Source organism: Bos javanicus, chromosome 19, assembly GCF_032452875.1.
Source record: "Bos javanicus breed banteng chromosome 19, ARS-OSU_banteng_1.0, whole genome shotgun sequence".
Taxonomy (NCBI): Eukaryota; Metazoa; Chordata; class Mammalia; order Artiodactyla; family Bovidae; genus Bos; species Bos javanicus.
In genome coordinates, this window is record NC_083886.1 from 39,342,516 (window position 1) to 39,363,757 (window position 21,242).

Genomic DNA, 21,242 nt, shown 5'->3' on the forward strand with positions numbered 1-21,242 from the left:
TGGAAAAGTGGGTTTCTTGGGGTGGCTCACCGCCCCTCTCCAGTGAGACCCTGGGGGGAAGCCGGGAGCCACCGTCTCCTTCCCTCCCTCTCTCTCTCCCGAGGAGCCAGATGGAGCCTGGATTTTTTCAACATGGAGGCAAGGGAAATAGATGTGTTTGGCTTGGTAGAACTGCACCCCACCCCCCTTTTCCTGGATCCCCAGGTTTCGGATCCCCTTGGCACCTCTCCTTCTTCTCACTGTCCCATTAGCCGGGCCTCTGTGTGCGCCCTCCGGCCGGCCGGGCCTGACAAAATCCCGGTGTGGAGTTACTAAGGCGCCTTTTAATTTAGTTACCTTCAGCGCCCAAACTTGCTGCCGCCCTAGGGCTGGTCCTCGGCCGGGTGTGCTTGGAACCTGCCGCTGCTAAATCGTTTCTGCGTCCTGAACGCTTCTCTTCTCCTTGGCCAACATAGCTTGTCGCCAGGCACCATGGCAGCAGCAGCCGAGACAGCCCGGCGGCGACAGCGGCAGCCAGGGACTAACTCCATCCACAAACCTTCCCGGCCCTTTCTGGCTGCCGGTGGAGCCTCCATTCTTTCCTATCATGTCTCTAGCTTCTTGCTTCCCACACTTGCCTGGCCTCGTTTCTGCAATGGTTTGCGAGTTCATTGCAGGGGGAGCGACAGGAATTTCGGCCCCAGGCGTCTAGTCAAATTATTGTTTTATTATAACTATCATCATCATCATCATCATTACTGCTGTAACAATCATTTAGACTAAATAAAGCCAGGGCCCAGCCAGCCAACCCCCTCCAACGTTTTTATTTCATTCTCTTATCTATTAATAACAAACTCAACTGATGCCTGTTAATTAATTCCCCCTTCAACCAGGGCTGCTCCGAAGCTAATTTTGGTTAAATCATCAGAGGCTAATGGTAATAATAATAAAGGGATTGGGTCAGCCTGGTCAATTGAACTCCAGTTCTCCTCCCTGGAAGGACCTCCTGCTTTGCAGACCCCTGTGTGTTTCCCAGAAACAAATTCTTCCCAGAAACCAATCGGAACTCAGAGTTACCCAGCTCCCTTTTGAGTATAAATCTGTGCCATTAAGAAGGGGATTTATGTGTGGGAGGGATTTCCTTCACCTGGACTCCCTTTTTATTTTCCTATTTTTAGTTTTCTTTGGAGTTGACTAGCTGGGCTGAATGAGATTTAACTAGTCCAAACTCATATGTCAGAAGAGAGGGTCAATCTAAAGATTCTATGAAAAGTGATGGTGAGGAGTTGAGAAGACAGATTTGGTGAGCTTGGGGGGATGTAGTCAGAAGTTTCGGAAGAAATACACAAAATCCTGTGACAGCTTGAACCTTTATTTTTCCAGCACACTTTTAAAAGCCTGCATTAAAGGTTTTTTTTTTTTTTTTTTTGCCTCAAAGAACTTCAGTAAACAGGGGCACCCAGTTTCCAGCCCAGATAATATTGCTTAGATTGCTTTGTTTACTTTCTTTTTTCTTAGGGGAAAAAAATTCTGTTTTAGAAAGACTTTCCCATCTCTTTGTAGAAAAGTCCAGCAGTTACCCAGTTTCTTTCTTCTTTTGGAAAAATCAAAGGAAGCAGACTGTCAAGGAAAGGGTGGGTAAAAAAAATTATGCCTGATGAAAAAAAACAGAGTGGGGGAAGACCTAGCCAAATGGTCACAGCACCAACCAGTCCCACCAAAGAAACAATCCTGTTCCATTTGGGGGCCCCATGGGGGCCGCTGGCTGTGGGATCCCAGACTTGGTTAGCAAACACTCAGACTGGAGGTGGTGGTACCTGCAGCAAAGGCCATGGAGGCGGCTCAGTTCCACTGGCTCTGGAGGTTAAAAATCTTCAGGAAGTTTTGGGTCAGGGTGCTGCTTCTTGAGATGGGAGGGTAAGGAGAGGCTCCCTCACACCAGAAGGTTCCCTGCTCAACTTGCTTCTTCCTGCTGCCTCTACCAGCGATCCTCAGCCTCAGTTTTTTTCTCCAGGTTAGACTCTGCTTGGATGAAAGGGACCTAGATGGGGGCAAAAGCAGGAGGCCTCTCAGCTCAGAGGAGGGTGTTGATGATGCTTTTATTTTGGAGTCCCCCCCCCCTTGAGCCACCCTATCCCAGAGTTGGGGGACGGGTGTAGGGAGAGAGAAGAAAGGTCAGGGGCTAGTAGGCAGGCAGGAGAGAAGCCATGGCCCTTGCCATAGTAAGATTCTATATCCAGAGAGTTCCCAAAGGAATGGAGTCCTTATTTTTTTTAAGTGAAGATGAAAACTGGTGGGCTTTTTCTTTTAAAATTAAAGCACTGATATAAGAAAAATCCATTTCAGGCCAAACAAGTGGCCTCAGCATCTGCTGTGAAGATGTTGGGTGGGGGAGAAGAAAAACCCTATTGATGTCAGTTCCCTTTTCAGTTCCTAAGATGGATTCGAGCCCCAGTCCTCTTCTCCCCGTGTCTCTTCTCTCACCCCGCAGGTCAACCGCTACGAACAGATCCCGGGAGGAGGGGGGCAGAAAGGGGGGGGGTCCGGCGTGCCACGTGACCCCAAGGGGTGCCAATGTCCGGTCGTGAGGGTATCTGGCCCTTGCAAGTTGCCACCCACCACCAGGGCCTCACCCAGCGATGCAGAAAGCCACCTACTACGACAACACCGCCGCAGCACTCTTCGGAGGCTACCCCTCATACCCTGGCAGCAATGGCTTCGGCTACGACGGTCCCCCTCAGCCCCCCTTCCAGGCCGCCACGCACCTGGAAAGTGACTACCAGCGCTCAGCGTGCTCGCTGCAGTCCCTGGGCAACGCCGCCCCACACGCCAAGGGCAAGGAACTCAACGGCAGCTGCATGAGGCCGGGCCTGGCCTCGGAGCCCCTGCCGGCCCCGCCCGGCTCGCCCCCGCCCAGCGCCGCACCTACCAGTACCACTAGCAACAGCAGTAACGGGGGCGGTCCCAGCAAAAGCGGCCCCCCCAAGTGCGGTGCCGGCTCCAACTCCACCCTCACCAAACAGATATTCCCCTGGATGAAAGAGTCGAGGCAAACGTCCAAGCTGAAAAACAGCTCCCCTGGCACAGGTACCGGCTCTCTGGCTTCGTCGTCGTCAGCTTTTGTCCCGGCCAGGAATGTCACTGTTATTCTAGCACCCAGCCCCTAGGCGCCCAGGCGGCGGCGGCAGCTACGGCGCATTTCCCATACCCTCCCCCTTCACCTGGCGACCCCTGACCCCGCCAGCACCCTCTCCCTCCTGCCCTCCTCCACCTGAACTTCTGAGAGGCCCAGAAGGCCAGGTGCTCGGCCTCAGCCCTTTGCAAGGCCGCAGAGTCACGAGACGCTGCCAGTAGACGCAGAGTCGTCAACGATTGATTGTTATTAAGTATTACTACTGTGGGTATTAATCACAATCGCTCGGGCGGCCCGCGGTCTTGGCCTCCAGGCATGGCAACCTCTTTGCCACCCCCCCCCATTTCCGTGCCCTGCCCAGAATGTCCAGACTCGCCCAGGAGCTCTCCTCAAGCACCTGTCTGGGCCACAGGACGGGGCGCAGTGGAGGGCGGAGGAGTGTCTTCTACACCTGGAACTAGGGATAAAAGGGGGGAGAAAGCGTGTGCGAGAAAATCCAGCCCTAAATAAATGGCCATGCGGCTCTGTCTGCGTGACATGATCAAATTTTCATAAGCTGGGGCAGTGAGAGGAGAACAGGTCTCTTAATAAATGCCACTATTATAGAGTGTCCGCTAATGCGGCGGGTGGGGGCGGGGGGCGGTGAAGAGGAGGAGGCGGGGACGCGAAGGGGAGGGCGGCGGGGCCTCCGAGTCCAGGCCTGGATTTATTAAGAAACGATGCATTCAATTTCGGCGTGTTCAGTAATTATCTTTTATTTCATTTTCTCCCCTTCCCACCCCTCCCCCTCGGGTCCAGCGGAGGGCTGCGGCAGCGGCGGCGGAGGAGGCGGCGGCAGTGGCAGCAGTGGGGGCTGCGGCGGGGGAGGGGACAAGAGCCCCCCGGGGTCTGCGGCCTCCAAGCGGGCGCGGACGGCGTACACGAGCGCGCAGCTGGTGGAGCTGGAGAAGGAGTTCCACTTCAACCGCTACCTATGCCGGCCGCGCCGCGTGGAGATGGCCAACCTGCTGAACCTCAGCGAGCGGCAGATCAAGATCTGGTTCCAGAACCGGCGCATGAAATACAAGAAGGACCAGAAGGCCAAGGGCCTGGCCTCGTCTTCGGGGGGCCCCTCTCCCGCCGGCAGCCCCTCGCAGCCCATGCAGTCCACGGCTGGCTTCATGAACGCCTTGCATTCCATGACCCCCAGCTATGAGAGCCCGTCCCCGCCCGCCTTCGGCAAAGCCCACCAGAATGCCTATGCGCTGCCCTCCAACTACCAGCCCCCCCTCAAAGGCTGCGGCGCCCCGCAGAAGTATCCCCAGACCCCGGCGCCCGATTACGAGCCTCACGTCCTTCAAACCAACGGGGGCGCCTACGGGACGCCCACCATGCAGGGCAGCCCCGTGTACGTGGGCGGGGGCGGCTACGCGGATCCGTTGCCGCCCCCTGCCGGCCCCTCCCTCTACGGCCTCAACCACCTTTCCCACCACCCCTCGGGGAACCTGGACTACAACGGGGCGCCCCCTATGGCCCCCAGCCAGCACCACGGACCCTGCGACCCCCACCCCACCTACACAGACCTCTCCTCTCACCATGCGCCTCCTCCTCAGGGTAGAATCCAAGAAGCGCCCAAGTTAACACACCTGTGATGGGAGAGGGAGGGCTGAGGAGCAGGTCTTGGGGTGGAGAAGACCCAGGAGGGACGGGGGCTGTGGAGTTGGGTGCAGTCGGGAGGTCTGAAAGAGGAGGCAGGGAGATGGCAGCCAGGCTTCCTGGGAAGAAAGGGCCTGGAGGTCCTTCCCCTCCCCCTGGCCTGAGAGGTTGCTTTTTAAGTCCTGCAGCTCTTGTTTAGTCTGCCTGCCAACCCATTGGAAAGGAATCTACAGCAGATTGGAGATGACCCCATCAACCCTAGGCCTCCAGCAATATCCAGTTGGAATTCCACCTTAGGGAGTCGGGTAGAGGAAGAGGAGATAGGGAAACAGGCAAAGAAGCACATTTTAAAAAACAGACAAGATGGCTAGGCCATCACCAGCCAACCAACCAACTTACCTTTCATGTGGTTAATTCCCCCAAATCTTGATTTTTCTTTCCTGGCAATTCTCCTTTAAAAAAAAATTCAAATACATTTCAAAACCAAGGGCACAAAGCATGTCCCCCTCCCACTTTCCTGAATCCTCAGATTTCTTCCCATGATAGGAGAAGGTTGATTGGGCACTCCATTTCTAGTCCCATATTTTTCTGCTCTAGGACATTAATATCTATACCCCACCCCTATCAATTACACTCTTCAGAGGGCTCAGGGATGGTGAGAGATCCTGAAAGAGCTGTCTATATTATAAATATATATATATATATTTTCTTTTATGGCAAAGCTGGGAGGTGAGGGCAGGCAAGTTGTCAGGACTAAAGGTCTGCCCATTCCGCTGTCTCCCATCTCAGCTCCAGGTCCATCCCCCTCTCTTCACAGAAAGCAGTCGGTGACAGCGAGGTTCTACACTTTTCTTTTCTTCTGTTGCTCTCTTGACTTAACGTGAAAACAGGGTATATTTTGACAAACTGTCCCAGGCGGGGGCTGCAGCTGGGCCTGTGTGCCTTGCTCAACCCTGGACAGGACACTTTTGTTGCACTTAGAGTTTACATTTTAATGGATATAAAAACAACTGTGAGAGATGCCTGGGCCTGCAGGAGTCCAGCATTGCTCAAAAAACGTGTGTTCTAGTGAACATTTTCATATATATTTATTGGTTATAGCTTGTTAAAATATTTTCTTTTTTTTTTTGTATTATTTATCCCCCTACTTTATGTATTTATATGAGGGAAAAAGGAAAAAATTGTACTTTTTTTTTTAGTATTTACTTGTTATAAAGGACGTTGTGTTCCCTGTCATGTAAAACCAGCTATTTTAGTTATTGTACTCTAGAAAAAAGCTATAGATTTATGTTAAACTTGTACTTATGAACAATTGTAATTAGTTCTAAAAGGCATGAACTCAGCTCCTAATTGTCACTGTATAGTCCTGAATTTGTAGAATTAGAGTTAATTCCCTCTTGGAACTTTCTTTGTTCTTCTGTAGTTACTTTTTTTCCTTACTTAAAAGGGTTGTCTGTCATATAATTCTTGAATAAACTTTCTGTTATCAATTTTATCTTGTCTTGGTGGTCCAATTTAGATAGCAGAGCAGCAGGCTGCTGACTGCCAGATTTCCCCAAGGGAAGAAGAATGGTGAAGACCCTATCCTGGCCTTTTTATGCTCCCCTGCTCAGGGCCCTACCTCCCCCATCTGTGTCTCAGGTTTATTTGGTTTTTCTCACACAAGCTTGGAACATTCTGCCAACTTCTTAAGATTTAAGTAACAAGTTTGGGGCAAAGGGAGACTAGGGGACTCTCTCTAGGTCTTTTCTGTTTGTCTTTTTCCCCTCTCAGTTTTTCCTCATTGACTGACCTTTTGTCTTTTTGCTTCTTTGGCCACAGCCTCCTCGCTGCCCCGCCCCCCCCCCCCCCCCGCCCCCAACCCATCAACAACAACAGAAATCTGGCCCATTACTGCTTCTCCAACCTAAACTTCACAGTTCTCTTCCGGAGCTACAAAGAAGTCGTCACGTGACCCGAAGCCCAACCACCATTGGGTCTAAAATGAAAACAAAGGAAAATGATTAATCTTAAAAAAAAAAATTCTGAGGCCTAGACTTCTCAGGTCAAACCTTAAAACTAAAGTGAAATTAAATCACTAAATAAAACTCAGGGCAGAGGGAGAGGAGGCCTGTTTGATTTCCCCTGCCAGGGTAAGGGGAGAGGAGGAGGGTGGGAGAAGCTATGGATCCAAGCATACATAAAACGGTCCCCAGGCTAATGTGCCGCTCTGTTTCCACGATCCTTGGGAAAACTTCATTTCTTAGTCGTGGTTCCATAAAAGTTTTATCACATTGGAGCGAGGATAGAGAGGGTCTGTCAAAGATGAAATGTCACCACCGCGTCGCTGAAGCCGATAAGAGCTAGGAGACAGGGAAGCTGAAATATGGAGCTAATTCGTTGAAAGAGAAGCGATGGCTGCTTGCTGAAGAGTTGCATAATTCTAATTGTAAGCGATGCTCTCGCATTGCTTAATTAGGAGCATATATTTGGAGGTAGAGATGGTGGGGGGGTGGGGGGCGTGTCGGTGAGAATCATTCCAGGCCCTCAGCCTTAAAGCCAGGGCTGATTTTCATTTTTATGTTGTATCCTGGCAGTCCAAGGTTAGTAATTATAGTCTTTATGCAACAATAAATAACAATAAAAAAGCAACCTGAATTCTTCACCCCACCCCCCACACCACCACCAAGTAGGATTTTAACTGGACTAGGCTCATCCAAGCAGCAAGCAATTTAGCATTGGGTCAGGCTATAATTTAAAGGCATAAGAGCGTGCAAAGTTTGATTGGGATCAAATAACGCTCAAGGGTTTTTCTTTCTTTCTTTCTCTCTTCGTCTTCCCTGAATAACATTTTCTGAATGATGTAACTAGATGAAGCGCCATGTTTGGCTCTAGATGTAGAGTGGACTGATTATTTATCTAGCAGGAGAGAGGCAGGCCAAGTCAGAAAGTTTAACTTGAGTTTGAAAAACAGAGCTTTGGCTTAACACTGGAATTGCAAACAAGAAAAATCAGGGCCACCTTGGCTTGGTGTCCCCCTCCCTTCTCTCTTAGAGATTTCAGCCCCTAGCTAAGCAGCCAAAGTCGAGGGGAAAATATCTGTACAGTAGGATTCACAGCACAACAAGGGGGCGGGGAAGCAGCGACTCTGGGAAGGAAGGTTCTCTTGGCCCCTTTTAACACCCAAGTTTTCTGCTGTTCTCTAATCTGGCCGTAAAATCTGTCAGCAGGGTTAGAGAGAGCCGTATTTCCTGCAGGGACAGCCGGAGTTGTTGCGGAGAGAATCGCTCAACCCTGCAGCCAGCTGGAGAGGCTGTGAAAAAACTTCCAGGGCTTCTTAAGGGGGTGGCCGGAGGGAGACCCCTCTTAGGCCTCCCTGCACAACCTGCAGACGACTACTCTTCTGTGCCTCCTCCCCCACTTCCACCCCCGTCCTCACCTCCAAGTGGCAAAAATTACTTTCTTTGGAGCCGAGCTGGACACAACCGTCTCTGGCTAGTTTGCCCCGTTTTTCAGAGCAGCTCCCTTGGATCTGAGCCCTCCAGAGCCTGCCGCCCCTTGTCCCTGCAGCCCCCACGTCCAGCTCCCCCTTTTTCCTCCTGGCTCTCCTCCACCCCCACCCTTCTCCTCAGATTTCTCTGTCCTTTTTAAACACTCACCCTCCCCCCCCACACGGATGAATACTTACCACCACCCACGCGGCTGTTAGACACTGACAGAAAGTTTCTAGTTCCAGCTCCCGGCCGTGTAGTTGCCATTTCTCTGCTAACCAGCCTTCTCCTCCTTGCTCCGCGGCAGCGAGCGAGGAGGGGGAGGGGAGGCCGGAGCCGTGGGAGTTCTCCAGAAAAACTTTCCACCCAACCCGGCGCCTTTCCTCTGTCCCCATTTCCCATCTGTTTCCCTGCTCTCCCAGAATCACCTTTCTCTTTCGCTAACACCCCCTACCTCCAGGCCTTTTAAAGGGTTGGGGAATTTCGGCTGTTCCCTCTGCTTTCCCAAAGAAACAAATTCTTTGATGCCATCGGAGGGAGCTGTCAGGGGGCTAAGATTGATCGCCTCATCTCCTCTCGGTCCCTCTGACCCACTTATTTAAAAATCTTACCCCAGATCGACTTTTCATTTTCTGCTTTGAGATCTAGTTTTCCAACGATTGCTTGGGGCCCTGAGTCTTGTACCCAGTCAGTCCCTCCAGTAAATTACAGCACTCCCTAAAGTTCATACTATCTTGAACTTCTGAAAAGAAATAAAAACAACAATTTCCCCAGGGGCTAGAAATGAGATATCATCTCTGATCATTATTTTTGCACCCCCTCCATGTTCAGAGAATTCTATCTTGTTGGGGATATTTATACATACATACAATGACAAAAATGGCAAGGGCATTCCTGTGGGGGGGAGTACCCCCTTCCAATACATTGACCTGAGGTTTGAGAGTTCTTTAAGTCAAACTGGGGGCTACCTTGGTCCTGTTCCTGGATATAGATGCAGATACAGGCTTGAGGCTTGAGAGGGTGCATGTGCATCTTAGACCCTGTCTGCTGGGGTGTCATTGAGGAGCAGATGCCTCCAGGTGAGGAGGCAGGTAGACATAGGGGCAGGGGCAGTGCTGCAAATGCTGGGCAGAGAAGACTTCACAGCTCCACAGGCCAGAGGCCCAAAAGGGCTCCTCACTGTCTGTCTCACTCCTCTGTGTCAGCCTAGGAGTGCTTGTCGATTTTCTAAGATTTATCTGTTGCTTTTAGGGGGTGGGTTGGGGATAGTGATGCTGATGATTGTAAATCTCTTCTCTTCCTTATTGCACTGTAACACAGGCCTTTCCCAAAGGGGAAAACTTCTTTCTACTACCTCTTCCTCCCATATTGAGATCCTCGCTCAGCTTTCTTTTTTTTCCGGGGTGGGGGCAGGGAATGCTGCTGGCCTTGTAAAGAAAGCTTTACTGTATTAAAAATATTTGAAAAAGAGAAAGACTTCTCCCTCAGGTTCTCTTGTTTCCTGGGTTCCAGAACCTCCCCTCCTCTGAAGGGGATGAAGACAATGTTCCTTTAGCTTTTCTGGAGAAAGCGGGGCATGGGGAGCAGGTATATAGGACTGGGGGGCTCATGGTGTCCAGGTCATGGTCCTCTAGAGTTTTTGAATCAATTAAAGCAAATAATGCTCTGTTTTCTACCAGGCCCAGACGAGTGATTGGCCAAGGCGGGTCCCGTGACCATGAATTCCCTGCAATTTCGCCGGAGTCCTGGGTTTAATAGAGAGAGTCCCCATACGCTTGTATTTATCAGCAATATACAATTATAAAGGCCCAAAATTTAAAAAAACAAAAAAGAGAGAGAGAACAAAATCTTCCCCTCCCAAAATCGCTGCATCACACAAACCTGGGGGGGGCAGGAGGGGGGGTCCCTTCCGATCCTCCCTCCTGACGCCCCCCCAGCAGGCCCCCTCCCCCACCATTGAAAGCCATGAATTTTGAATTTGAGAGGGAGATTGGGTTTATAAACAGCCAGCCATCGCTCGCCGAGTGTCTGACTTCCTTCCCCGCTGTCTTGGAGACATTTCAAACTTCATCAATCAAGGAGTCGACATTAATTCCTCCTCCTCCTCCTTTCGAGCAAACCTTCCCCAGCCTCCAGCCCGGCGCCTCCACCCTTCAGAGACCCGGGAGCCAAAAGCGAGCCGAAGATGGGCCCGCTCTGCCGCCGCTGCCGCCGCTCCCCGCCGCCCCCCTGGCCCCCGAGTTCCCCTGGATGAAAGAGAAGAAATCCGCCAAGAAACCCAGCCAATCCGCCGCGTCTCCCCCGGCCGCCTCCTCCGTCCTGGCCTCCGGGGTCGGATCGCCGGCAGGTCGGTAAGCGTGATAGGGGTTGGGTGAGGGGCAGCTAGAAAAAAAGGGGGAGAAAGAGCGATGGGGGAGGTAGAAAAAGGTGTCGAGCCTGTTGGGGTTTCTTGCCCCCGTCGATTCCAGGGACGAGAAAGCAGAAAAGATCATTTTGGTTCAGGCCTGGCCGCTGCCAGCATTTTGGTTTTTTCCCTTTCCCTACAGCAGATTTTGGAAGCCGATTGGGGAAGAGCATCTTTTTCTGCTAGGAGAAAAGGATTCGATTGAGGTTTCACATTTAGCTGTGTGGAGGAGTATTGTTGGATGGGGTCGAATCTGGAGGCAGGAAAAGATTCTATCCCATCTAATCTAGCTCTAGGAGAAGAGGGGGAATTTGAGAGCTGGGGGCTAGGGAGGAGAAGAGGTGAGGAACAATCTTTCTTTATAAATCCTCTCCCCAGGCTGAGTTGGAAAGTGCTGAAATGAGGGATCCACTCGGAGGACCTGGGAGGGGCTCTGAGGTTCTGGGGGCGAAGGGGAGCCGCTCCGTAACCCCTGCATGGTCCGTGGGCGGCTCTCTGAATGCTGCGCGCTGACTCTGGCCGGGTCTGGCGGAGAGAGAGAGGGACGAGAAAGAAGGCAAGAGCCGTGGGAGCGAGCCGCTTTGGTAGGCGGGCAGGTTGGGGGTGCCGCTGACATTGTTTTGGGAGGATGGTATAGTCTTTTATTTCAGCCGAGTTGAGGTTGGGCTGAGGACACGGCCCGCGTTGACGCCCAGCCCGCTTTCCCCGCAGATGGGCCGGGACTGCCGGAGGCCGCCGGCGGCGGGGCGCGCAGGCTGCGCACCGCTTACACCAATACGCAGCTGCTGGAGCTGGAGAAGGAATTCCACTTTAACAAGTACCTGTGCCGGCCGCGCCGCGTGGAGATCGCGGCCTTGTTGGACCTCACCGAGAGGCAGGTTAAAGTGTGGTTCCAGAACCGGCGCATGAAGCACAAGCGGCAGACGCAGCACCGAGAGCCGCCCGACGGGGAGCCAGCCTGCCCGGGCGCGCTGCGGAACACCGGCGAGCCAGCCGAAGAGCCTGTGGCTAGCCCGGGTCGCCCCTCCGTATTGCAGGCCTCGCGAGCAGCCTGTTGTCTCACGCCCGAGGTCGCGCAAGGGCCTCCGGGCGTCTCGGGCCCCCGGGCTTTGGCCGCTCGCGTGGAGGGCGCAGACGCGCGGAGCCCGGGCGGCGCGCTGCGCGGGGCCGGCGGACGGGAGCCGGAGCCGTTGCCAGAAGACGCCTTCTCAGAGCGGCAGGATTCGCCTTTCTTGCCGGACCTCAGCTTCTTCGCGGCCGATTCCTGTCTCCAGCTGTCCGGAGGCCTCTCCCCTAGTCTCCAGGGCTCTCTGGACAGCCCGGTTCCCTTTTCCGAGGAAGAGCTGGACTTCTTCACCAGCACGCTGTGTGCCATCGACCTGCAGTTCCCTTAATAACCCGCTTCCTTCTCTCGACCCCCGGCCCCCCTCAGCAGCCTGCGGGGAAACCCAAGGACCCCCCTCCCCAAGTTGTATGGACTTCTTTATGTGTTTTGCTAAAATTCAGGTATTATTGAATTAGCGTTTAATCCACCTCCTTTCTTCTCTAAAATATTGGACACACGGGCGTCTTTTACAAATTACACATAAAAAAATCCGTTTGGTAGAGTCCTTCCAACGAAATCTCAGGAATAATTAAACTCTGGGGAGCGGGGGTGTGCTTTCTTAAGAACTAGAGGAACCTATTTTCCTCTCTGTCTCTTTTTTTTTTTTTTTTAAGTTTTAGGCCGTAGATTATTTATTAAAATTCTTTACTAATAGGAAAAGGGGAAAGTATTTATTGTACATTATTTTCATAGATTAAATAAATGTCTTTATAATACGGAAACGAGATAATGTTTGTGTTGGGACCCAGTCCCTTTCCTCCCCGCACCCACTAGGCCAGGCCGCCCTCTCTCTCTCTCTTTCTGGGTCTGCCCTGGGCCGGGTAAGTCCGGGTGGTACAAAAGGGGCCCCTTGGAGGAAGAGGGTGTGCTGCCAACTGAAGTGAGAGCAAAAAGAGATCTCAGGCACCGGCTTCAGAGTTGTGATGGGAGGCGTAGAGGTTCAGCTAGATTGGGAGGGTCCCTAGGGCTTCCTAGGCTTCTCGCCTCAGTGCCCCAAGTGGAATGGAGGGGTTTTTTCCAGGACGCAGGACGCCTGGGGAACTCGAGGTCTGGGGTCATGCGCAGGGCCAAGGAGTGGAGTAGGGTCGGGAGTTTTCTTGAGAAGCAGGGTCCCGTACCCAGGGATGGTCACTGGCCTCCCAAGTGGACAAGAAAGGAGGCCGTGTGGAAAATGTAGCGGGAGCGGGCACTAATGCTCTTCGGGTCCCTCGGTCACCCTAAGGCTCCTGGGGTTGGGAGGAGCGTCCGAGGAGCTGCGGGGCGACAAGCTCCGGGAGGCCCGGGCAGCGTTGGGAGGCGCTTGGCTTGTATAAAGCGAAGGAGGAGCGAGAAGAGCGGGAGAGAGACAGGGAAGCCAGGAAGATGCTCAAAATGGCGCTGGGGTCGGGAGGCAGGGAGGGGAGGGAAGGGAAGAGACTGTGGCCGCCATGACAGCCGCCTCAGGATGCGCGCGGCCAGCCCCGGGACCGTCCCCGCACCCACCTTCACCTTTTTGGACCATCCCGATGCCTGTGAAGACAGGGAGCCCTGTCTCACGGGTTCCTTTTTTGTTTTTGTATTGTATTGTTTGAAAAATCAGCCCAACGGATGCTGAGGATGCGAGCCGGACAGATAGTCCGCGAGGGGGTGGGAATGGGAGAGGGTGAATGGCGGATCTTTCTGGCTGGGTCTGCCTCGCCAAATCTGACTTTTGATCCTTCGCTCTGGGATTTGATGCCCGGCCAGAGCGTTCTCCAAATGCAGACCTACCTGTCTTTGCCAACAACTTCATTTGCCGTCTCAGCACTATTTCCTATCCCTCACCTCACCTTAGCAGGTTTCTTGCAAACCCAGTAAGCGGGAGGCAAGGATCGATCTTTCCACCTGCCTCCTGGTTTGTTCCGGGGAACGTGGAGATTTAAAGGGCCCTGGAAAGCCATCCATCCTCCTTAGGTTTATTTAATATTTCTCGGGCTCAGAAACAGACACCGCAGGGCTACCTCCCCAGCAGATGCTGCTGTTCTTGAAAAGCAGTTTATTCCCGGACCTCCCAGACTTTCCCCTGAACCAGCAGGATGGGGACTTGGAGTACCAGGCACTCAAAGGCAACAACTGTCAGGAAAAGCCAGGAGCGAACATAGGTCGTGACATACAGGACTAAACAGACCCCTGCATATTTTTTTTTAAATCTGGTCTTTCAGTGTGGGCAGTACACACATCTTATTCAGCTGGAATTTAATCCCTTAAACTGTCTTAATATAGAATTCATCTCCTGCATTAAATAATCTTATGCCATGTTAAATTGCACTTATTTCTTTCATAAATAAATGAATATAGAACAATTAGATGTGTTATTATAATAATACCATGTATCTTATTAGTTTATTTTCCCTCATAAAATATATACATATGAAATAATTTCAATATATTAAAGTAATAATACAGCTTGTTGGCTTATGTGTTTATTTTCCCCATAAATAAGTGAATATATAATATAGTAAAACCACACTATACATCTCATTGGGCTGTGTGTTTATTTCTCCATAAAATATGCCTATAGGCAGTGTTTAACCTCTTTAAAATCACAGCACATAACCATCTCTACACCAACAAAATAAAACAGACATTTCAGCTGGGGTTTTGATTTCTATGGACAGCCAAACTAGATAATTTGATCTAATTAAAAATGCTCTTTCAGCTATAGCAGATTGTTTACAAAGATGGAGAATACCAGAAGGATCTTGCTAATTGCCCACCTTTCAGCTTTCTTTGGTCAAAAGGAGAGCACACTTCATCAATGCCAAAAATACAGGCTCTGCTCCGTTGGAGAGAATTCACCTCCTGGAATCATGGCTTGGTTTGTAATACTCAGGGGCCTCTGAGACTCCAGTTTTCTAAGAGACTTGCTGCTCCATGGACCAGCAGCATCAGCACTACCTGTGGGCTAGTTAGAAATGCAGACTCTTAGGCCCCACTCCAAATCTACTGAATCAAAATCTCAATTTAGCAGATCCCCAAGTAACTTACAGGCAAACTAAAGTCTGAGAAGTACTGCTGGATCACAGTGCCACCTTGCTTCCTGCCTTCCTCCATGTTTAACAATTTTTCACCCACTTTATCTGGTCACCTCCTTCCAATCCTCCCCAACCCAAACCAGAGGCCCAAAGGGCCCTGAATTTTAGCTTCTGCCTGAGTCTTCCCTGAATTCCTGAATCTTCCCTGCCCAACAGAGTGGGAGTTGGGAGGGCCCAACCAAAGGCTCAATCTACCTGCTTAGATCTAGGTACTTTTTGCATCCTGGGGGTGAGAAACAACCAATCCAGGAAATCAGAAGGTCCAGTATTTCCCTTGCTTATTAGAGAGGAGTTAGAGCTGTTTTTACAGGCAACACACAGCCTCTGTTTCTTTCTCCTGTCTCCTGTTCATGAAACTCACCATCTTTGATGCCACCAGAGAAGAACAAAGAGGCAAGGCATTTCTAAAAAGAAATGACTTCTCTTTTCTGTTCCATCTGACTTCAAATTCAAAGGAATGCATGGCAATTTAGAATTCGTAAGGAACTGGACTCAGGGTGCCTAAGTTGTTTTCTAAGTTAGCTCCTTCTGTTTGTTTCATCTCTAGGGTCATCCTTTTTAACCTGAGTCTTCCAGGCTGGCTATGGAGAAGGAAGGCAAAGAGAAGGGAGTTCTTAGACAGGGCAGCAGACTGCCCCCCGTCAATGGCAGGTTAGAGGGCAGTGCCAGGTGGCTGCACTCAGTTATCCCATCCTGATGTGGTATGGCTCCTCTTAAGTGGTCTGTAGGACAGACTGGTTATAAACTGGCTGTGGTTGGAGTGGGAAGGCTTCAGTGCTGTCCTGAAAGCTGCTGGTCAGTCCGTCCTACTCTTGGTGAGTCATTTTTTAAGAAGAATGGCCCATTAATATTATGGTGAAAGCAAAAGACCATTAGATTGAGAAATTATTTGCAATCACTCTAATCCTGAGTCATTACACTTTTAAAAAACTTATGCCTGGGTAAGTCTCTTCCCCTTTCTGGACCTCAGTTTCTCCAACTGTAAAATAAATGGAAGAACTAAATGACTCTAATGTTCTCTGCATCAGTATATGCCAAAAGTATATTCATTAGTCTTCACAAACAACGTATCAAATATTTATTATAGCACCTGGTGTCAGGTGCTTTTAAATGGAGGTGGTGACTTTTGATGTCTGATGATAACCCACTTCCCAAGTATCTGGTAGAGCCATTTGAATGAATTTTAATTTGCCTATTTACACCAACAATCATGCCCCAAGCATTATTTAAGTGAGCAGGGAGAGAAACCTTTTCAACAAGAATGTAATTAGCTGTAGTGCTGTGTGCCATGCGCCAGGTATTCAATGAATATGAGTATTAAGAAGTGGGACATTTTATAAAAAAAGAGGCACCAAACTTCTTTGCCATGATGTACTAGACTTCATTTTTTTTTTTAATGTTTATTTATTTATTTAAGGACTTTCTAGGTGGTGCAGTGGTAAAGAATCTGCCTGCCAGTGCAGGAGACGCAGAAGACACGGATTCAATCCCTGGGTCGGGAAGATCCCCTGGAGTAGGAAATGGCAACCCACTCCAGTATTCTTGCCTGGAAAATTTCACGGACAGAGTAGCCTGGCAGGCTACAGTCCATGGGGTCGCAGAGAGTTGGCTATGACTGGGCACACATACATTTTGGTCACACTGAGCATGTGGGATCTTAGTTCCTGGACCAGGGATGGAACCTGTGGCCCCTGCAGTAGAAGCACTGAGTCCTAACCACTGGGCTGCCAGGAGTTCCCAGTGTACTAGACTTTAAAAATCCCCTTTGGTCAGTGTTTATCTGGTTGCTAGGGCATTAGAACATAGGTACAAGTTATGGGTCTCCCTAAATAGCTCTGCTGAACCTTCTCTCCACCTTTCCTTCAAGTCTCTGACAAACACTCAATGGTCCCACTGTACATCCTTCTGAAATATGCTCTATTGAATACATGTCCTCAGTTTGCAGAAAGTAGACTCTTAGGCCCTACATCAGTCTCTCCACCTGTTGCAGCTAATGTGGCCCAAATCCTCCACTGACCTTTCCAGCCCAGATCTGCCCTCCTGCTCCCCACCCCCATCCTTCTTCCTACTCAGAAGCAGATATTTGGTGCCTGAAGGAGATATAACAAACTGCTTCCTCCTCTGAGGAGAGAGTTAGCAGTAAAAGTGCCTTCCTAAAACCTTCTCTGGACTTCCCTGGTGGCTCAGATGGTAAAGAATCCACCTACGATGCAGGAGACCTGGGTTTGATTACTGGTTTGGGAAGATCCCCTGGAGAAGGAAATGGCAACCCACTCCAGTATTCTTGCCTGGGAAATCCCATGAACAGAGGAGCCGAGTGGGCTGCAGTCCATGGGGTTACAAAGAGCTGGACATGACTGTGTGGCTAACACACAAAACCGTCTCTAATTCCCAACCACCACAGAAAAATCACAGTCTGGACAGTCATTTGGATACAAATTCAGCTCAGTTAGTGTTCAATAAAGTTTCCAATGTGGATATTTTGGCCACAACCACTATACCTGGATAAGCCCAATTAAGTAGCAACTTAATAATAAGTTAATAATAAGTGCAACTCTTCATGTCACTCTAATCTTTCCTTTTAGCAAGATCCCAACTCTCTGACTTACCTTTCCATCCAGATAGAGGTTTACATCCTGTTCTGACATCACAGAAGTCAGGTTCAACCCTCAACCCTGACAAGGACAGTTTTCTCCCAAATTGGGAAAGTCAGGGAGTTCTTGTTAATGCCCAATCTCAAATCTTTCTGCTGCAGTTTTAATATATTATATAATATTAGAGTTATATTAGGTGAGGTTAGGGTTTGTTATAGATTATATAATACTAGGCTTTACTTAAAAAAAAACCACCTCTTCAGTTTAGAAGAAAATTCTTTGCCTAAACAGAGGCAGCCTTCTGAATTTTCAATGAAATGTGCATATGATAAAGTACATATTACATAATATATGTGATATGGTATATAAAAATATAGCACATCTGCTATTTTCCCATCACATATTTCCATATTTTAATATGTCAGTTATATTAAAAACAGAAGACTGCTCATAGTATTTCAGAATGTGCATGTATATGTTAATATCATACACTTACAGAGTTCTCTATGGTTTATGTTTTCTTGTTTGCTTTAATCCTACTAACAATGTAGGGAGGTAAGTAGTATTAAACCCATGCTTCTTCTCTGAGGCTGAGATTCAGAGAAACCAGGGAACTTGTCCAGGATTATAATGCTAAGAAATGGTTAAGCAAGGATTTGAACCCAAGTTTTCTAGGCCCAAAACTAATAGTTTTCCCATTACAATATGCACCATCCACAGTCTATGGTTCTCAACCAGACATGTGACATTTTAATGAGCTTGCAATAAAACACACCCCTAAATTCAGATTGCATCCTCCCCAAAAACAGCAACAAGAAATCATTTCTTATAGAGAAAAAAATTATAACCCCAAATATCCTTTTAATTCTTAAGTTCCAATCTTTGATCTTGGGCTTTGGCCTTTAAGATCTGGGCTGGGAGAGCAGGCGGAGAGGCACTTAAGGACTTAACGAAAGATCTGTTCCGATTGCTTCTGCCAACCTTCACCTAAAGCAGCTTCCTCCATTGAAAGGTCCAGAATCAGGTATAAACTACTAACACATCCCTATTCTGATTTGAATGGTCTTGCCTTTGTGGCATAGGGACCAGCATCTCTCAAAGATCGTATCAGTTCTAAATATTCCTGTGTTCTCCTTGCTCACCTATATGTCTAAATAGGTTATAAAAAGAGGAAATCAACCATTTTTAACTTTGGTGTTGAGTCTACACAGACCATCCCTGGTGAATTTAATCTGGCCAACCAGATACTCCTATAGGCCACAGGCTACTTCAGATGGGGATTACTTTGTTTTGGTTGCCCTCAGCTGTGGGTTTAACAAGGAATCCAGGCTCCATCGATTTTCTCCTCAAGCCAGAGGCCAGTGAGGTTTCTTTTAAGGAGGAAGAGACTGGGAACCTAAGAACCCACGTTGCCTTTTCTCTCAGTCCTTTCTGCTGGGGTTGGGAGTTATTTAGTTGCTCAGTCATGTCTGACTTTGCAACCCCGTAGATTGTAGCCCACCAGCCTCAGTCCATAGGATTTCCCAGACAAGAATGCTGCCATTTCCTCCTCCACGGGATCTTCCAGACTCAGGGATTGAACCCATGTCTTCTGCACTGCAAGAGGATTCTATACTGCTGAGCCACCATGGAAGCCAGCAGGAAATCTGGAAAGTTTTCATCTTTCTGCTACATAGGAGAAGGTAGCAAGGTTCAGGGATGAATTGGGATGCTGAGGCCTAAACAATTACTGCACTTGATAGTACAATTTGAGGCACTTTTGCTCCATCCCTTTCCTTCTGTATTTATAATAGACTATTGGTGACTTCAGCTATTAACTAGGGAGACTGCATTTCCCCAACTCCCAGAATGATTTCTACTCTTTTATCAATCTGATTTGGAATTTACTTCCTCTTTTAGACCTCAAATTGTTTCCTTGATTAGAAGAGCAAGGGATGAGGTGAGGAGGTTCTCCCTGGGAGGGAAATGTAGAAAGTGGAGTCTCAAGTCTCCCAGAAGAAGGGCAGCCAGGTCAGATAAAGGCCTAGCTCAGATGTGAGGTTTGAAGGGAAACCCTGGTTCCCTTCTTCCCTCTTTTCCAAAGGCCTCTGTGGAGGACATCTTAAAGTGAGAGGAAACAGTTGGGAGCATCTACCAATCCAAAAAGGGCAACAGAAATATGCTTGCTCTCACCTCAATACTCCTTTTCTCGTCAATCCTTCTGCAGCCACTGCCTGCCCCCTCCAACTTCCACCTCCCACCTCAACCCTCCTTTCCTTTGTCCATCCTCATCCCTTGGCACTGAACAGTCTCTCACCCTCCCCCACTGCATCTCTCTTAAAAGAGTTGCCAGCTGGTCCCTCCCCACAACTTGTCCTGCTCCTCTGAAGCAGAGGGAGGGAAGCAGGGGTCCTGTGAAATGCTTTAAGCTTTTTCATAGTTGGGGGCTAAGTAAGGCTCACAGTTATTAAGAAAAGAGAAAGGCAGTGCAAGTCTGGTGATAGAGACGGAAAGTAGAAGAGAGCAGGCAAAGCAAGGGAACTGGGAAACAGAAAGAGGGAGCAGTGACACAGAGACTGAGAGAGACAACTTTGGGCCTCCTGCAGAGAGATGAGGACTCGCCCTGCCCTTTCTGGGGTGGGGAAACCTGAGAAGTTTTGAGGGTCCTCTCTGGGCCTGTCCCACCTGCTTTCCCTTCCTCCCCTTAGCTCAGTTGTTTACAGAGATCCTCCTCTGAACTCTTGCCCTCCTGGACTTGCCCTAGCCCCGGCCCCAGGGCTCAGCCAGGCAGACACCCTGACAGATTACAAATGAGCGTGGGTGTTAGATTGCGCCAAGCTCTTGTCCCCAGAGTCTGGAGGAGGGGAATCAATGGGCTCTACCTAAGAGCTTCCCTCTAGTTCCATCTCAGTCTGAACGGACTGAAGGAGGCACTTCCTGTTCCCCTCCCCTCCCCCAACCATAACCCAACAGACACACCCAGCAGAAAGGGGTGAGACTCCCCTCCTGAGCCTCAAGACCCGCCACTGGCCACTCAGAAGCTCCCATTCTCTAAGCAAAGTCCTTTGATCTATTCTACAAAATTCCTTGGAAACTTGAGTAATCTTTAAGATATAACTGCTATTGAATTTACGGATTTGAGGCTTGGGATTTTGGGGGAGAGGGGTGTGGGGCAGGAAGGAACCAGAAGAATGCACTACACTAGTTTAAAGCATTTCAGGAAAAGAATAAAAATTCCCTCGTCTTCACCTGTAAGTAAACATCACCTAGCTCTGTGCTCATTGTGGCTCTCTGGAGAGACACAGGGAGTTATTTGAGTCTGAGTGAGTGAGCCAACTACAGCTATGGATGGCTAGAGAGAGGATAAATACATCCGGAGAGATGAGTTGATGGATAGGTAGGGAAGGAATATAAATATGGAGAGAGATGGAGGAACAGAGAGATGGATTGAGACAGAGAGAATATAAAAAGAAGCTGAGGGAGAGAAATGGATGTGTGAATGAGGAGAGAGTGGTTATGTAGAGAGGTGGAGAGGGGAATGGGGCATTTCTCATCCTCTTCTCCGCAGTTCTGTCATCTTGTCTTGCTCCTTGAAATGCCAGTTTTCCACCCCTCACTTAATGAATTCTTTCTCTAGATTCTAGGCCCTGCCTCACACCCTTAGGTGTTTTTGCACCCTCTTCCTTCACAGTCATCCATTTGGCCCAAGACAAAATACCTCACTTGGCTGTTCTAGCCCATCACCCCAAATTAGGAGAAAGAAACTCAGAGTGGGAGTTCTGGGCAAAGGAGGCTGGATTCCCCATCTCCCGGTCTACAGACTTGGGGAGGGGGTTGCTCCTTTGTGAGGTGAGGGGGGCGGTGGTGGGAAGAATGAAGGGCAGCTGGGT

The 21,242-nt window shown here is 49.6% G+C and overlaps 2 protein-coding genes and 2 long non-coding RNA genes across 7 annotated transcripts in view; 2 read left to right on the forward strand and 2 right to left on the reverse strand.

The window, feature by feature from the left end:
- HOXB3 (homeobox B3) overlaps positions 1–6,242 on the forward strand; it is a 54,934-nt gene extending 48,692 nt beyond the window's left edge. For all 3 annotated transcript variants that reach the window (XM_061391489.1, XM_061391488.1, XM_061391490.1), the window contains 2 exons: positions 2,471–3,066; positions 3,911–6,242. In XM_061391489.1, the coding sequence (XP_061247473.1) occupies positions 2,619–3,066; positions 3,911–4,743 (1,281 nt within the window). In that variant the 5' untranslated portion in view covers positions 2,471–2,618 and the 3' untranslated portion in view covers positions 4,744–6,242. The remainder of the gene's footprint in view (positions 1–2,470; positions 3,067–3,910) is intronic.
- On the reverse strand, positions 1,331–2,831 carry LOC133232288 (uncharacterized). Its single transcript, XR_009731358.1, has 2 exons — positions 2,745–2,831; positions 1,331–2,020 (listed from the first exon to the last, which is right to left on the reverse strand). It is a non-coding gene; the product is annotated as an uncharacterized LOC133232288 (long non-coding RNA).
- Positions 3,842–8,941, reverse strand: LOC133232286 (uncharacterized). Of its 2 annotated transcripts, XR_009731357.1 has the most exons (5): positions 8,415–8,941; positions 6,654–6,725; positions 5,147–5,199; positions 4,687–4,737; positions 3,842–4,148 (listed from the first exon to the last, which is right to left on the reverse strand). It is a non-coding gene; the product is annotated as an uncharacterized LOC133232286 (long non-coding RNA). The 2 variants fall into 2 exon arrangements; XR_009731356.1 differs by having other exon boundaries at positions 3,842–4,737.
- Positions 8,942–10,051: 1,110 nt separating this feature from the next.
- On the forward strand, positions 10,052–12,448 carry HOXB2 (homeobox B2). The gene is made up of 2 exons (XM_061391491.1): positions 10,052–10,564; positions 11,333–12,448. The coding sequence occupies exons 1-2, from the start codon at positions 10,183–10,185 to the stop codon at positions 12,013–12,015; spliced, it is 1,065 nt and encodes a 354-aa protein (XP_061247475.1). The 5' UTR covers positions 10,052–10,182; the 3' UTR covers positions 12,016–12,448.
- The last annotated feature ends 8,794 nt before the right edge of the window (positions 12,449–21,242 follow it).

Coding starts and splice junctions, on each gene's coding strand:
- HOXB2 (XM_061391491.1), top strand. CDS start 10,183: ATGAATTTTGAATTTGAGAGGGAGATTGGGTTTATAAACAGCCAGCCA. Junction 10,565..11,332: donor CGGGGTCGGATCGCCGGCAG/GTCGGTAAGCGT, acceptor CTTTCCCCGCAG/ATGGGCCGGGACTGCCGGAG.